Below are 17,103 nucleotides of genomic sequence, written 5' to 3'. Positions count from 1 at the left end.
CTGGGGATCCCGGGAGGAAATGACGAGCCGCCCTGCTCGCCTTCAAATTGGTTCCACAAGCCGAAGGCTGGAGAAGCGGCACAGGCTGGGCCTGCCACGTCGCACCGCTCCCTCCGCAGCGCCGGCCCTGCACTGGCCCCCGGCAAAAACAAGCAGCAGAACTCTGCACTGGCAGGAAACGCTCGGGTTGTACTGGGCTCCGGCAAGCCGAGCCCCCTGGGCCGAGCCACGGCAGCCGACGCCACAGCCCTTCCCAGGGGCAGCCGGCAGCCACCCTGGCTGGGGATCGAGATTCTGAAGAACCGGGCAGCCGGCCCGTCGGCTTTCACCCCCGGAGGAGGCCCCCGCCCGTCTGTGCAGCCAGACGCCCCCAGCTACAAGGCCAAACTCCGACCTGCCCTGAGCGATGAGCCAGCAACACTCGGCCAAAGGCATCGCCATTTGGAATGGCTCGAAACCGACCACTCACTACAGGTGGGACCTCTCTGATCCGGCAACATCCGTGGTCCGGCGTGATTTCAGTGAGCCGGGTGTCCGCTTCGCATGGGGGTGGCCAAGTTTCCCGCGGTCCCATAAAGTTTGTTGACAGCCCCCAGTCCTGGCTCTCCGTGTTCTGTTATTTAGCTCGAATTTACCCCTCGCTGGCCTCTAGCAGTCCAGCAAGCTAGACAATACTGATCTCCCGTGGTCCGGGAAATTCTCTGGTTCGGCACCGGTCGGATCCCCAGGGTGCTGGACTGGCGAGGTTCAACCTGCAATGGGCACGCGGCTCTCCTGCACCCACCGCTGCAACAGGCGCCTCCTGGCAGTTTGTGTTCACGCCTCATGGGTCACGTCTACACCACCCGGAAGGGCGACGCTGCTGCCGTCGGGTCTAGAGCAGACGCGCTAACTCGCACGGAGAGGGCGCCCCTGTCCGTCCCGGGAGTATGATCCTGCCTGGCCTTGGGAAAGGTTCACGGGTCTATTTCTGGAGCTTGGCCGGGCCAAGGTGAGGGGGGGCCTGGCCCAGCGCACAGACAGGTCCCAAGATCAAATCAAACCACCGCCCATCTCCCCGGGGAACCCCCCTCCCCCGCCTGCTCCCACCCTGCCCCCATAGGAGAGTGGGAGAAAAAATGAACTTGGCAGCATGTCCTGATGCTTAACAAACTCCAGCTGCTGCAGATCCGGGGGGGAGGGGCGCATGCCCCAAAGCTCAGAGACCCTGCCAGGCACCCCCTCTCTTCCAGCCAAGGGGTTTCTGCTCAGGCACCTCGGCGGGGTTGCCCGCCAGTGATCACGGGGGTCTTACGTGGCAAGCCCAGGCCACGGCTACACCCGCTGCAGGGAAGGCAGGGCTAGCCCGGGAGCCGGCTGTGCCTCCTGGAGCCTGGCAGAGAACATGCAAAAGCCCCATTTCCAGGGCCCGGTTCTCGTCTCCGGCAGGGGAGCGTTGCGACTGTTTCGTGAGGAGCTCTCCAGGGCGGACTCCGCCGGGGTCCCCAGGTCCCGGTGCCAGGCACCAGCCCACCCAGCCAAGGGGGAAACTCTCCCAGGCTACCGGGCTCTACCGGCAACGGGGCTTCGAAGTGCAGTGAACCAAACAGCGGCATCCTCCTCTCGCGCCCGGGGCAGATGCAAATAAACCGGATTCTTTCTGTTGTCACTGTCCTCTCCGTTTGAATCACACACTGTTCTGGGCAATGCCCAGGGCCTCCTAAACGTGACACAGCCTGGAGGGATGGGAATGGTTAACCGGCGGCCTGGCCGGGCCGGAGCAGCCTGCCACGCGTGGGCGGGGGACGCTCCCGCCTCCCTGTTTGCGCGTGAACCGGTGAGACGTCACCTCGAACCAGTGAACCGATTCGACGGGATTTTACGTCCCCATCTTGATCCGGCCTTGACCGAGAGGGGCCTTGCAGTGCTCTCTGTTGCCATAGAGACGCCCCAGCTCCCGGAGCCCGAGAGGGGAGATACCCGGCTGGCGGGGGCAAAGGGGCAGCTGGAAGGCTGCGGGGGCAGAGAGGAACGGAGGCAGGAGCTGGAACGCCTTTCCCTGAGGCTTCAAAGACTCCGGCGCCAAGCGCAGCCCATGCAATGAACCCTCGGTGCCCCCTTTCGACCTGCGGGGCACGGCGGCATCTCCCCTTCTGCACAGCGACTGCTTCATTCTGCCTTGCTGACGCAGAGCGAGGGGACCCTGTTTGGCAGATGGGGAAACCGAGGCAGGAAGGGGACGGGCATTGCCCAGAGCCGCATACGCCAACGTGTAACAGAACCCGCCAGTCTTGACTGCCATCAGCGAGGCGCGGCACGCCATCAGACCACACCATTAGGCCACACATCCTTCCCTCACCCCTCACTGGGGAAAATCCCAGGAGCCATAGCCACCAGTCTTCTGCTCTAACCACTAAGCCACACTCCTCTCTCCCCCTGCTCCTCCCCCCAACAGTCCCCTTGTCCCAAATGACGCCACATCGGCCTCCTCATTCTGCACTAGGAAGCAGGTGCAGCCTCCTCCTCCCTCCTGTGCCGCAAGAGAGCCCAGCTCAGAGCAGGATGGAAAATCCCGTTTCTGAAGTGGTTAGACGTTACGGTAACCTATTAAGTGGGGCCTGTGGGTGGGGGCGCAGCCTGGCTGCAGAAGGCCCCGGCCCCGTGGGGCAGCCTGCGGCACGGTGGCTCTGCCCCTCCATGGCTGGGCTGCTCCCGGGGGCTGATTAACTCGTAAGCATCACCCGGCGGTCTGGAGACAGGGGCCCTCGCTGCCATAGGGAGCGGCAGAGCAAGACCCCTCTGTCCCTCTGCACCCGTGGGGGGCAGGGGGCTCAGTGTCTGAGGCTCTCTCCCCGGGGCTGCCCACAGAGACAGGATCGCAGCGCTGGCGGGAACGGTACGTCCCGGGGGGGGGGGGGGGGGCACACGGCCCCACTGGGGAACGGGCCCAGCCACCCAGGGCTGCTCACCAGCCCGCAGAGAAGGCCCAGGCTCCCCCCGTGCCATCCCAGCCCAGCCGAGGTTCCTTCCCTCGCCTTCCAGACGTGCCGCAGGCCACGCTCGGAGCCCCGATGGGCCGCACGTGGCCCCCCCGGCACCAGACGATACTCCCTTCTAGGCGCCAAAACCAAGCTGCGGTGCACGTGGCGGGTGGAAGACGAGAGCCCTGTGGGCGGGGGAGAATCCTCGTCCCTTTCCCACGAAGCAACGGGGGGGGGGGGGGGGGAGGAGTCATGGCCCCGGCCATCGCAGGAGACCCCTTCCTCTCGCTGGCTGTGGCCCCCTTCCGAAGCGGCTCTGCGTGGCACCCGGTCCCTGAACCGACGGGGGTAACCGGCCACCAGGCAGAGCACGACAGGCCTCTAAGAAACTACCCGGAGTGTCGACAGGATGCGAGTCCCAGGCCCATCCCTCCGTCCCCGCCCCGCGTAGGCCACGGAAACCGCACACAGAGCAGGGCCCCCCCGCCTGTCCGAGGGGACAGTCCCCGTCACCCCCGAAGAGCCCCGAGGGGCTCACTCGCTGAAGCCGAGCACAGGCCCAATCCCGAAGCGGGGGATCCAGCCGAGAGGTGCTGCCCTGCCCACTGAGCGCAGGACGGGACGCGCCGTGCTCCCCGTTCCCGCGGCGCGAGGGCAGACCCAAGCCAGGCCAGCTGGCCCCACGGTGCTCTCACCGCTGGCCCCCGGTCTCAGGGACGGTCCCCGGCAGTGCCGGCTGCTCGGCGCGCTCTGTCCGTGTCACGCACCCGCGCGGCTCGTACGGGCCCTCGGCAGCCTCCATCCGCCCATGGCGGCTGGGAGCTGAGTCACGGCCTGCCAGGCCCCTGCCTCCCTCTCCAGGCCCAGCTGGGATGCATCTCTTGTGCGGAGGGGGTGGTGCCCCCCTCGGCATGCGGCCTGCTGGGCCTCCGGGCCAAGCCCCCCCGGGGGTGTGTGGCCGGGGGGATTCCATTCCACTGACACAATGGGAATCTCTCCCCACAGGGCTGCTGGCTCTGGCAGGGGCGACGGCGGCTTCACAAGGCGGCCTGGCAGCACAGCCGCTGGTGCGCGCCACGGGATGGATTTCAGGGCTGCACGGCCCAGGCCAGAGAAAGCCCCCGGGTGCCACCGCACGGCGCAGATGGAGGCCCGGGGGACACTGGGTGGGCCGCCTGGGGGCAGATCTTCCCGTGGGGCAGCCGGCTCCTAACTCATGGTGAAAATTCCACCCGAAGGAACTTGCCCGCGGTGCCGAGGGGAGTCGGTGGCAGAGCCGGGAGCGGCACCCCGATCTCCTGAGTCTCGCCCAGGGCCGTAAGCCCCGGACCTGCCTTTGCCACACTGCCCCAGCCCTGCCCAACCCCCTAAGAGATCCGTGCCTCCACTCCAGTGCAGTGGAAACGAAAAACCCAGCTGGCCCCTGTCGCTCTCCTCCTTCAGGATGTGTCCAGGGCCCGTAGGCTTAGGGGTAAGGCCGGCTGGGCCCCTCCTGCCCCCCACGGACAAGGGAGGCCTGCCATGGGCATTAGCTCACAGGAGAGCGGGGACCGCAGCGGGCGTAGAGTCGGCACTTGGGGACGCGCAGGGCGGGGCTGCCCCGTGGGGTGCGCTCTCCCCTGAGTCCCTGGCGGGCCCGGGGGCGGGTGGGGGGAGGGTCCCAGGCCAGCCCGCTCGCTACACAACTCAGCGGGGATGAAAAATGAAACCAGGCTCTGTGCGTGGCCGCAGGGCCTCCCTTTACTGCGCTCCTGCCTCCCCTCTCCCGGCCGCTTCCTGTTATCGGCTCTTTCTGGAGCGTGTTTACTTAGGACTCCCCTTTTCCTGCCCCCCTCCCCCCGCGGCTTGGCTCTGTAATGAAGCAAAGAGCAGGAGGGGGAAGGGTCTTAGGGGGAGCTGTGTGGGGGCTGGGACCAGCCACCGGCCTCCCAGGTCCCCTCGCCCCCTCTCCCGGCCAGGCTGTCCTGGAGCCCTTCTCCTCCCGGCCGGCAGCCCCTGAAAGCGGCGCGGTCGTTCTCCGGAGCAGGGCCCTGCTTTGGCTCGGGATGCGCTGGGGATCCTCAGAGCAGGGAGCGCAGGAGGGACGCCCCCGACCCGAACGTTAACCCCCGAGAGTCCCTTGCCAGGCCTGTTCCAAACGTTTGCTCTCGAGTCTCCTGCGGGCAAAAGACCAGGCCGCTTTGCTCAGAAGGGGCCGAAAATATGAACCCTTGGACACCTGCAGACCCCGCAGCGCCCAAGGGAGGCACCTGAAAAGCCAACGCTCCCGCTCTCACGAGAGGCAGTACAGACCCACTGGGCAGGGGGCCGGGTGTCCGGAGATCAGGGCTCTGTCCCCAGCTCAGCCACTCATCTGCTGTGCGACCGCAGGCAAGGCTCGGCCTCTCGGTGCCTCAGTTTCCCCTCCCACCCTGCATCAGTCTTGTCCATTCAGAGAGTCCACTCTTCAGGGCAGGAACTGACTACACGTGTGTCCAGTGCCTGGCCCAATGGGGCTAGACCTCAGCTGGGCCCGCGGCAATCTCACGAATCCCTAGAAACCCCACGTGCACAACAAAGCGGAGCTCCTCACGCCCCTCTTCCCCCCCGCCCGGGGGGTCACGCTGCAGCCACACCCGGCGCTTTCCCCGGCTAATTGAGCGAGGGCTGGAAAAGTCTCTGTGGACAATGCGGGGATTAGGAATTAAAGCACCGAGTCAAATGGAAGTAACTGGCGGCAGCCCAGCGGGCAAGGACCGGACAAACAGCACCACCCTGGAGAGCCCCAGCCAGGAGCCACGGACACAGCCGCTCCGGCCCTCGGGGACCCCTTCGAGCCCGGAAACTCGCGGCTTCTGTCCCACCCTGGGGGCCCCCAGCGTGAAGCATGTTTGGGGCTGTCAAAAACCCGCCGCGCGGCCTCTCCCGGAGCGTCCAGCGGTTTGACATTAATGGCGCGGGATCGCGGGGTGCCGAGTCCTGCAGCAGAGCGGCAACGTGGGGGATTGGCGCGGGCTGGGGTTTTTAATCTCAGAAGAGGAGCCAAAAGTGAAAAAAACAAGGCTGTTTTCTCAAGCGCGCTGGAATTCGCTTGGATAAACAACGGCTCCAGAAACAGGCCGGCTAGAACAATAAACTTCCTCCGGACCCCACCGAAAAAGGACGTGGCGCGGCACTAGCCCCCTCGGTCAGAGTGCGGCGGCTGGAGACGTGCAGCAGAGAGGCCAAGGCAGCCCAATGGAGGGGGAGATTTATGCTTTGCTTTCTAAGTGCATTAATTTAAAGCACATGGCCCCGGAGCGGATACGTTACAGGCCCCGGGAGAGGGGGAAGGGGAGAACTCATTGGTTTGCACCAGCCTGTCTGAAAGGGGGATTTCATGCGGGCGGAAGGCAATGCGCCTTCTCATTTTTCTCCATCCAATTGCAGAATAAATTTTGTCCTGCGCACCGAGGCATGTGCAGATGCGCACCACCCAGACACGCACACGCTGCCAGCTGTGGGCACTCTGCTAATCTGCTGGGCAGCACCTGAATCTCTTCTGGGCGGCTGCCCAAGCACTCAGCTTACTGGGAACAGTGGGGGAAGGTGCTAGATTACAAGCCACAGGGAGCAGCAGCAGTACCCCCCGTAGGCGTAACCCCGACAGGGCTGGGTGATCTCTGCTGGTGGGCCAGAGGGGAGCCCTCTCTGCTGCCAACCGCAGGCTACGGTGTGAAATGGACACAAAGCCACTAAATCCATCTTAGCGGCCCCAGCTCCCTGGGGTTTCAGCTCAAACGCCGGAAAACCTCTGCACCCCACTCCCGGCCCCCTGGGGTGCAGCTTCCCTGGAGGCCGGCGCGCAATCTCCCGGCCGTGTCGGGGCCCTTACCTCCCAGCCGGCTCCCCCCGGGTTTTCACACGCTCAGGTGCCCAGGGCGTTGCCGGGGCTCACGGCCAAGCAGGCCTGACCGTTATTGTTCCAGCCTTCGCTTTTGTTCAAACAGGAAAAATACATCCCAGCGAGTGTGTGAAGCAGCCAGCCCGGTGCGGGCGGCGAGACCTCCGCGGCACATCAGACCCCGAGCGGGAAGGGAGGGGCGGCTCTCTGCCCCGGCAGGGGCTTGGCAGGCGGCTGCGCGCTCAGTGCTGCCAAAACAATCAGGAGCTTGGCTCCGCACCCGGGAGGTTTGCTTAGCGCAATTCACGTCAGGTCTCCTTTGCCTCCAGGAGACCCCTTCTCCTTCCGGGGCCCATGTGCGCGAGGCCGAGCGTCTCACGCCATCACCTGACTCCCGGAGCCGGGGCTTTCCGCAGAGTCACCGAATCACGCGAGCCCAGCACGGGGGATCCGCTTCATGCACCGGGCCAGGAAGCCGGGACTCGCGCCAAGTATCCCGAGTCCGGGCTGCTGGGTTCTTCTCCCGCCACAGGCTGTGTGAGACGGGGCTCATGGGCAGATCAGCCTGGATCCGGGGCTCTTGCCCCTCCCTCGCCAGCAGCCCGTGGTGAACGGCGACGCGAAGGCCCCTGACTCCATGATCGGCCCTCGCTGCACCCCCAAGGCCTGCCTGCCTCCTCCCCCGGCCCACGTGTCAATCAGACCCTCGCCAGGCCCTGTCCTAACCCTCCTGTGCGCACCTGGGAGGAAAATACGACCTTGGAGACGCCCACTGCAGCCCAGCGAGGACCAGGGATGGGGAGGGGGGCGCCCAGGTATTTTCGTGCCGCCTGCTAAGGGAAAGGTGAGCCAGCTGTGCCCAAGTGGCAGGCACGTTAGGTTACACCAGGTTCGGGGCAAGGCACCCTGGGCGGCTGCTCACGCCTCCGGTGAACGCCGCAACACTGGGGCAGGGGGCCCGGACAGTCTCCTCCACACACCCCATCAGGCTCCGTTTATGCACCTGGAGGGCAGGAGAGTTTACACCACGGCGAGGCGCAGGGAGCAGTGGGGGCGAGCACGCCTTGGCGCTCTCACCATGCTAGGGACTCTGAGCCCCCACCCCCAGCACCCCCTGCAGGAAGCGCCGTGCCACAGCTGGATCAGGAACATGACCCTGGCAAAGTGCCCCCGCGCTGGCAAAGGGGGTGCGTGGATGCTCCCCTCATTGTGGAACGGCCACTGGGGGATTTGAACCTGGGACCTTCGGAGTCCCTACAGCTCGAGCTATAAAGCCAGCCGGCTCTCAGCTCAGGCTGCGGAGCTCCCTTGTTCTTACCTCTCGCCGCACGTGGGCTAAGCGCCACGGCCTGCCTGGGACAGCACCCGCACCAGGGCTCCGTCGGTACAAGCCTCCTGCGGAAGAGCCACCGGCGTGCTCATTTGCATAGGTCGCGCCCTCATTTACATTTCCTCTTCCTCTCCCTTTTGCGCAAAAGCAGCCCTGTGCGCACGGCGTCTTTTCGTGCAAAAAACCCCTCTCGTGCAAGAGCCGTGCTTCCTCGTTTTCTGATGGGGAGGGCAGGCACTCCGCCCCCAGATCACCTACAGCAGGCACCCTGGGGGGCCTGGCTCTTGGGAAGGCAACGCCTCCCCCTGCTAGAGCACCCGCCGTCCCAACCTAACACCTGCTGCTGGTTCCCAGCCAACAGCCAGGCCCTGGGTGCTGAGCGGGGTGTTCAGGAAGGAGTGAAAGTCACACACGTCTGTCTGTCTGTCTGTCAGCCCTTCGGTGGCTCCAGCCCTCGCCACGGCCAGGCCGTCCTGCGTGGCTGCCTGCCCCCTCACCAAGCAAACCACCTCCCGGCTCGGGGGAGCGGAGCTGCGGCAGGGATCCCCGGCTGAGAGCGCGTCGGGCCGAGGGCCGCCTGCGGAGACGCCCGGAGAGGACGGCGGGGAAGGGCTGCCTGAGGCATCTGGCTTGGCGAGGGACCCCCCTCCCCCGCCATGGGCTGGGGGCAGCAGGTGCTCGGCATGACGCAGGGAGCCCCTCCGCTTGGCCACCCAAACCTGGCGCCCACAGCACCAGCTGCCAGCTCCCATTTCAGAGCGGAGCCAGGACGGGGCGGGGGGGCCCTGGCCGAGCCAGCTGCCCTCCGCAGCTGTCCCCAGAAGCTCCTGGCGGGATGGCTCGGAGGCCGGGTGCAGCTGAGCCTTTCGGGGTGGATTCGGCACAGCCCGGGTGCAGCCGCTGGGGCGGGGGAGGGGAGTTTCTAAGCAACGTCGGGGGGCAGGAAAAGCAGCTGCTTTCAGCCAACGTGGCTCCAAGTAGAACTCCTTTCCCCACCGCCTCCAGGCCAGGAGAGAGCCGCTGCTAGGGTGAGAAGGGACTTTTCCACTGGGCACTTGGTAATTCCCAGCTCTGCCACTGACCTACTCCGGGGCCTTGGGTGAGTCACTTCCCCTCCCCATGGGCAGGACAGGGACAGAAACACTGCCCGGCCTTTGTGAAGCCCTCAGAGCTCTCTTGCCCCACAAGGTACGAATCCTAACAACACCCCCGGAAGGGAGGGCGGTGCTGGGTTCCCCATTCTCCGGAGCGGAAACTGAGGCAGAGAGAGGCTAAGATCACACCAGGCGAGAACATAAGAACAGACCAGTCGTCCCTGGAGCCCAGAGTCTCCCGCCTCCTGTGGACACCCTTTTAGGTATTGAAAGCTGCTGTCTTCTCCCCTCTCCGTCTTCCCCTTTCCAAACTAAACCAGCCCAATTCCTTCAGTCGTCCCTCCTCGCTCCTGTTCTCTCGACCTTTCATCATTCTCGTCGCTCTTCTCTGGACCCTCTCCAATTTCTCCTCTTCTTTCCTGAAATGTGGTGCCCAGCACTGGACACACTCCGCCAGCTGCGGTCTAATCAGCAGAGTGGAGCCGAGGAAGGACTCCTCGTGTCTGGCTCACCACACTCCTGAGGATGCCGCCCAGAAGCACGTTTGCTTTTTTACAACTGTGTCACTGTGGACTCACATTTAGCTTGTGGACCCGTAGATCCCTTTCTGCAGGACTCCTTCCTAGGCAGTCGCTGCCCATTCTGTGTGTGTGACACGGCTTGTTCCTTCCTAAGTGCAGCACTTTGCAATGGTCCTTATTGCACTGGTCTTGTGCTAGATAAAGGGGTAAGTAGTTCCATAGTCAACCTGTGGAACTCCTTGCCAGAGGAGGCTGTGAAGGACTATAACAGAGTTTAAAGAGAAGCTAGATAATATCATGGAGGTTAGGTCCATAAAAGGCTATTAGCCAGGGGATAGAATTGGTGTCCCTGGCCTCTGTCTGTCAGAGGCTGGAGACGGATGGCACGAGACAAATCGCTTGATCATTGTCTTTGGTCCACCCCCTCTAGGGCACCTGGTGCTGGCCACTGTCAGCAGACAGGATACTGGGCTAGATGGACCTTTGGTCTGACCCAGTCCGGCCGTTCTTATGTTCTATGTTAAATACCATAAAATCTCGAGTATAATGCGCACCGATGTAACTTCCCTGCTTAGTTTCTCCATGCCCGTCACTCCTCCATCATATCCCCCTTAGTCATCTCTTCCCTAAGATCAACGGTCCCAGTTCTTATAATTTCTCCCGGAAGTTAACTGGTTAAACATCACGTGAATGGAGCTTTACATTTTCACCTCCCCGCCCAAGGTGCCTAACAACTTTGGGCTGCTCCGCCCCATCTCCTCCGGCCCGTTCCCTCGCCAGCCCGGCTAAATCACAGCGAGACGCGCCAGGGTCCCTCTGCCTCGGAGATAAGAAAAAGCGGGGGTGTGGGGGAGGAAGCTGCCACAGCAGCAGCCCAATAAATAACAAGTAAGTGGCCGAAAGGGGTTCCAGAAAGAAGCCAGCTGCCAGGCCCGGGCTCAGCAGGACTCAGCAAGGGGAGTTCAAGTAGAACTGGAAATTGGTCATAAGGCGAAACCCTATATTCCCCCAGACAAGCTGTAATTTCGGTGCAATCACGCCGTGCGCAGAAACGAGGCCTGCCTGCGAATTCCACATCTGGAAGCGGTTTGCGTGTGTGGCAGCAGGGTTGGCTGTCTGGGCCTCGTTAAGGGCTCCGTGCTTTTTCCATTAGGCTATTAGCACAAAGGTCAGGCAGAGGGGGCAGGAATTAAAACCTTGTTAATACCCGGCTGAAAGGGTCCCGGCACCTGGCTGCACCTTCGGGCGCCCTTCAAAAGTGGGCCCGAGCGGCAGATCTGTGTCGCTCTCCCCCCAGTGGGGCGATGCCGGGCCAGAGCCCCAAGGAAGGGGGGTGCGCTGGACTCATAACACAGCAGCAGCATTCACGCCAGGAACGGCGGCTACAGAGGGGCCGTGAGACGCCCAGCGCTGGAGACAAGTACCAGCCTCAAGTCCGGTTGCTCAGGCCTGGGGCAGAGGTCGAGCGCTGAGGGCGCAGGAATCAGCGCGCTCCCAAAGTCTTTCAATGCATCTTCATTCCCATGCACCTCAAAGTGCAGGGAGAGACGGGTTCCCGGGGCCCCCCGGCCTGGAAGCTAGAGCACAGGAGCCCAATTGGGAAACCAGATTTCGATTTCCAAAGGGGCCGACGTTTGCAGCAGGAACGCAGGCCTGGACTCTGCCGAGCAGACGAGCCGTTTCCCTAGAGAAGTGCTGGGAAACCCGTCACTTGGGCCTTTTAAAGAAGTGACCGGAGGGGGGATGAAGCCCCTTGTCTCTAAGGAAAGAGAAAACAGTCTGGCGAGCCTGGTGTGTTTCACAGAGTCCCGGGGCAGGCAGAGACCTCGGGAGGCAGCCCCTGCCCAAAGCAATCAGCCCAGCCGGGGCTTTGTCAAGCCGGGATTTAAACACCTCTGGGGATGGAGACTCCACCCCCGCCCTAGGGAACCCATCCCAGCGCTTCCCCGCTTCTTCCATTACTAATCCGAAGGGCTGGTGTGGATAGCGGCTCTGTGCGCCACCCAGGCCAGAGTAGCTGTACAAGTGCCCACACACGGAAAGGCTCAGACGCTGACCCACACGGCCGTGGGCGCCAGTACAGGCCTGTGCACGAGGGCGGGGGAGAGACAGTCACAGGCGAGTGCAAACTAGCAACTTCTGTCCAGGCTGCACGAGGATATTCGCGGCCTGAACACCCCTCCCCCTTTGCACACTTCCCCCGCACGCGAGCGTGCCTGCCCTGGGCTCGTGCCGCGGGTGCGAGAGAACAGCGCAGGCGGAGGCCGGTTTCTAAGAGCTGCATGCTGAAGAAATTGCTCTGGATTTTTTTCCGCAATAACAAAGCAGAACAGGCCTCACCGGAGCCAGCAACACCCCCTACCTGCAGCTGTTCCATTTCCTTCGAAATTGGCTCCAGGTGACGGTACTGCTTTGGCAAGAGGCGGGAGCCAAGACACGCAGAATGCCGTGCGAAGGCCGCGGGGGCTATTCAAGGCTTGACCGTCCAAGAGGCTGAGCAACTTCGGCTTGCACGGCCTTCGATGGGACGGGCGGGCGCCAGGCCCCTTGCAGGATCAAGCCAGAGCCGTGTGCGGGAGCCTCCCGGGCCCAAGGCGAGGACTGCAGCCGAACGGCAGAGCAGACAGACCCCGGCAGGACGCCCCAGGGGTCTCTGCCCACCAGGTTCCTCCTTCGCCAGGGACTCTCCACCCCCAGGAGTTGATTTCTGTCGGTCACTGTGAGCTGGCATGTCCCCGGCTGGGCCCCCCTCCCTCTGCCAAGGCCTGGTCCCCGTGGGGGGAGTGAAAACGAGCGGCGCTGCCTCTATTCAGGAGGTTTCCCCAGAGGAGCAGCCACGCCGGAGAACACGGAGTCCGGGCCTCTCATCCACGCTGCTAAGGAAAGACCCCCAAGCAGCGCAGGCGCCTAGATCGGGGAGCTCGGGCAACCCTGCAACTCGAACGGAGGCTCCGTGTGACCAGAACCCTGGACACAGTCACACGAACCCAGGGTCTCGGGTGCACGGGGTCTTGGCTGCCCCTCCTCCTGTCTGCCCTGTGGCGGGGAGAACTGTGTTACCAGCGAGGCGTCCCACCGAGGGGTGAATAGGCCACGTCTACACTGCAGGTTTCTTGCGCAAGAACTTTTTGCAGAAGTGATCTTCTGTCCAAAGTTCCTGCGCAAGAGTGCGGCCGCTTGTGCCAGACAGCGCTGATGGCCATTCACAGAATGGCCATTAGAGCACCTGTGCTTTTCCCATAGGGGTTTCTCGCACAAGAAACCCGTTGTCCATCCACACACGTCTTTTTGCACAAGAGCTCTTGCACACAAAGTCTTAATCTTCGTAGAAAGAGAACTAACTCTTGCGCAAAAAGCCCCGTCTTCTGACGATCTACTGCACTTTTTCTTGTGCAAAAATGCGCTTGTAGCGTGGACGCGCTGTGAGTTTTTGTGCAAAAAACTCTGCAGTGTAGACAGAGCCTAAACAGCCGCAAGTGCGGAGACTCTGAAGCCATCACACCCCACCTTGCCGTTTGAAAGAGAGAAAAAAAGAGGAGACACTCCCAATGCAAACAAGGGGGGGCTCTAAGACCCTAGCCAGCCACCCTCTGGCTGGAACAGGCGTGTGTCCTGCCTGCCCCGGCTGCAGCTCCCACTTTCTGGTCTCCTCCAGCCTCCCCGGGTAGGCGTGGTGGGTCAGGGAGCGTGCTCCGTGGGTTGTAGCACGTAGCGCCTCACCCAGGGCCCGTGCCCCCCCGTGCCGTGCTGGTGACATCAGGGTCTGGCAGAAAGCACTCCCACGGACACAGAAACAAGCCAGAACTAGGGCTGGATTCTGGCCAGACCCGAATTAGAGCCCAAGTGTCCTTGCTATTCTAGACAAACTACACCCGGCCATGTCCCCAGGCAAATCTGCTGCTTCCCCACTTCATCTAAAGACTCTCTCCTGGAGAGTTACTGGAGAGCTTGGCCCATAAGCGTTCCCCCAGCAGATCCTTCTCAGGGGGTTGGAAGGGCAACTATGTTTTCAGCAGAAAAGAGACGCGCGCCATGTGGTTAGTGCGGGACCAGAAACTGTTCACGTGCTGCAGGGAAGAGAGCAGGGTAGGTGCATCTAGAGGGAATAAAACAGCACGTCCAGGGACCTGGACCAAACAGAGCACCCAGCGATTCTCGAGAGCTCATTGCGGCTTTGCCGCATTGAACCCGAGGGACAGCCAAGTCCTTGAAATTCAGTGGGCTCTATAGAGGCTGCTCATCCACAAGCAGCCTCTGGTTTTCCTAGAATCATAGAATACTAGGACTGGAAGGGACCTCAAGAGTCATCAAGTCCAGTCCCCTGCCCTCACGGCAGGACCAAATACTGTCTAGACCATCCCTGGTAGACATTTATCTAACCTACTCTTAAATATCTCCAGAGATGGGGATTCCACAACCTCCCTGGGCAATTTATTCCAGTGTTTAACCTCCCTGACAGGTAGGAACTTTTTCCTAATGTCCAACCTCAACCTCCCTTGCTGCACTTTAAGCCCATTGCTTCTTGTTCTATCCTCAGAGGCCAAGATGAACAAGTTTTCTCCCTCCTCCTTGTGACACCGTTTTAGATACCTGAAAACGGCTCTCATGTCCCCCCCTCAATCTTCTCTTTTCCAAACTAAACAAGCCCAATTCTTTCAGCCTCCTTCACAGGTCATGTTCTCTAGACCTTTAATCATTCTCGTTGCTCTTCTCTGGACCCTCTCCAGTTTCTCCACATCTTTCTTGAAATGTGGTGCCCAGAACTGGACACAATACTCCAACTGAGGCCTAACCAGCGCAGAGTAGAGCGGGAGAATGACTCCTCGTGTCTTGCTCACAACACACCTGTTAATGCAGCCCAGAATCATGTTTGCTTTCTTTGCAACAGCATCACACTGCTGACTCATATTCAGCTTGTGGTCCACTATCGCCCCTAGATCCCTTTCTGCCGTACTCCTTCCTAGACAGTCGCTTCCCATTCTGTGTGTGTGAAACTGATTGTTCCTTCCTAAGTGAAGCACTTTGCATTTGATTCTTCCATCTGGAAAAGGTTTAGACTAAATCACAGCGAGTGCTGGACACCGACGTCTGGGGTCACCAAGTATCTGTAGCTTTCTGCCTGTCGGTTTCACGTCAGGTTGGAGTGGTGCCCCGCGAACCCTCACTGCGTGCCCAAGCAGGGTTGCGACTTTGCATCGCCAGCTGCTGAGGTAAGACTCGAGCAGCAAATGAGCTTCTTCCTGCAAGAGCCACAGCCCTGAAGATTAGCAATACCGAGCCACGTGAAATCGGTGAGAGGCGACTGCACCGCGCCCCTCCTGTACTCCCAGGCCCCGCCGCTCAGAGCCGTTGGGTTCGTCCCCTCGACAGCATTTCAGCAGCAGCTGGGCAAGCCCCGGAGCCGCCGAGCCACGCCCCAGTTCACCAGCACATCGGAACACACGCTTGTGAATCAGGGCCCCAGTGCCCATTTGGAAGAGGCAGGGATGTCAACTGAAAAAAAGACACAGGGGTTTTCTCTGGGCAGTGAGAACAGTGATCCGAGGTCTCTTAACGGAATTCCTCCGTTCTATGCGGTCGTATCTAAAGGAGAGAGGCTGGGTATCACGATTACGTATGGAATTCACTAGTTTTATCATTTTGTGACTAATTACTGTTGTATTAGCAGAGAGACATCTTGAGTGGCATCTTTGTGGGAAGATTTTTCATGTTGCCAAAATAGGTTATATTCTCTCTATATCTACATGCTCAACTGTGTGTGCGCACGCACGCACACACACAAGCCACGACTATCCAACAGGACTAGAGAATCTGTACGTTTGATTTTGCTGGGACTCGTGATTTTCACAAAGCACTGTGCACCCACCCTCTGAGAAGCAGACGGTTTCAAAGCGATACAAGCCAGGCACACGAAATCACTGCTCACTTTCGACAATCTTAGCCGAGAGGGCTGCTGTTCTAGCACACAGGCTAAACCAGGGCCGGGGGGAATCAAGGTACGTTAGTGAACAGAACCCCAAACGTGTCAGGCACAAGGACACCGTGACCCCACTTCCTCTGCACTTGAACAAGCCAATCAGCCACTGCATGAACACGTCACGGCTTTAAAAACAAAGTCCCTTCTTTTGGAATCAAAACCACCCAACACGCACCATGCCACTAACTACTAGCAGCTCCGAAATAAACGGGATCCAAGAGTAAATCCGAACCAGAGTTAACACCCAGAACAAGAACATTGCTCGGCTTTTAAAAAATTGCTTCCCCCCACCCCCGCCTGTGTGCTGGAGCATGGAAAACACGTCCTGACCTACAAACACTTCTCCACACGCTTGACTTTACACCCGCAGTCTCTGGGATTCCAGTAAGACAAGTCACAATGTGTAAAATGGAGCACAGGCCTAAGTCTTTGCAGGATTCACACACATGCTTAACATCCCAGTCCCAGTGGGCAGTCCGGGTGAACCCTGCTTCCTGCACGTATGGCTAAGCATGCGCAAAAACCTCGGCAGGATGAGCGTAAAGTATCATTAGCATTGCCTTGAACGATGGCGTGGAGGTTCCAAGGACTTTGAAGAAACGTTTCAACTATGAGACCTCTTGTGTGCTTACAAAACACACCAAAAACCAAGCGCTGCGATGAAAAGACAGTGAAACTTTTAGAAATATCCCAACTTTACGCTGCCAAAATCAGACTGAGGTGGGGGGAGGGAGTTATTTTAAGAAACATGCGCGCTGTTATGATTTCCAGGAGAAACCGTTGTTTTCAAACAAAAGCTCTCTGTGTAAAGCGCCAGAGATTGCCAAAGGAAACCGTGGAAATGAAATTGACGGTAAACCAAAGTGAAACTGATTTCTCTGATTTTCAGGCCAAGTAGGCCTGAGGAACTTTGCCAATAGAGTACACAGGAAACAAGACCCAGCAGGATTCAAGGCCTGCTGAAATCAACCAGCCTCTTTCCACTGGCTTTCAGTGGGCTCTCAAATGGGGCCAGAAAGAGGCCTCGCCTTGTTAGCCACTTTCATTCTTCTTAACGCTGACCTGGTAGGAACAGGGCTCAGGCTGATTCTGGCCAGGGGTGCACAGAATGACAGAAAGAGCCCTCAGGAGTCATCAAGTCCAGCCCCCTGCCCAAAGCAGGACCAACCCCGACTCAATCAGCCCAGACAGGGCTTGGTCAAGCCCGGTCTTAAAAACCTCTAAGGATGGAGATTCTGCCCCTCCCTAGCTTCCCCCCTTTCCTAGCTTTTCCTAATATCCAATCTAGCCCTCCCCCACTGCAACTTGAGCCCATTGCTCCTGTTCCGCCAGCGCTGAGAACAGCCTCTCTCCATCCTC

At 60.6% G+C, this 17,103-nt stretch overlaps 1 protein-coding gene across 3 annotated transcripts in view; it reads right to left on the bottom strand.

The window, feature by feature from the left end:
* Positions 1 to 17,103, bottom strand: part of ADGRA2 (adhesion G protein-coupled receptor A2) — a 69,804-nt gene that overhangs the window by 51,051 nt on the left and 1,650 nt on the right. For 2 of the 3 annotated variants that reach the window (XM_075910870.1, XM_075910871.1), the window contains exon 1: positions 3,656 to 3,777. The exons of the other annotated variant lie outside the window; for it this stretch is intronic. In XM_075910870.1, coding sequence (XP_075766985.1) covers positions 3,656 to 3,762 — 107 coding nt within the window. In that variant the 5' untranslated portion in view covers positions 3,763 to 3,777. Of the gene's footprint in view, positions 1 to 3,655; positions 3,778 to 17,103 lie in introns of those variants that run through there. 3 annotated transcript variants of the gene reach the window in all.

This window comes from Pelodiscus sinensis, chromosome 28 (genome assembly GCF_049634645.1).
Source record: "Pelodiscus sinensis isolate JC-2024 chromosome 28, ASM4963464v1, whole genome shotgun sequence".
Classification (NCBI taxonomy): domain Eukaryota; kingdom Metazoa; phylum Chordata; order Testudines; family Trionychidae; genus Pelodiscus; species Pelodiscus sinensis.
Note: the sequence above shows the minus strand (reverse complement) of the source record. Positions and strands in the feature narration are given on the sequence as shown.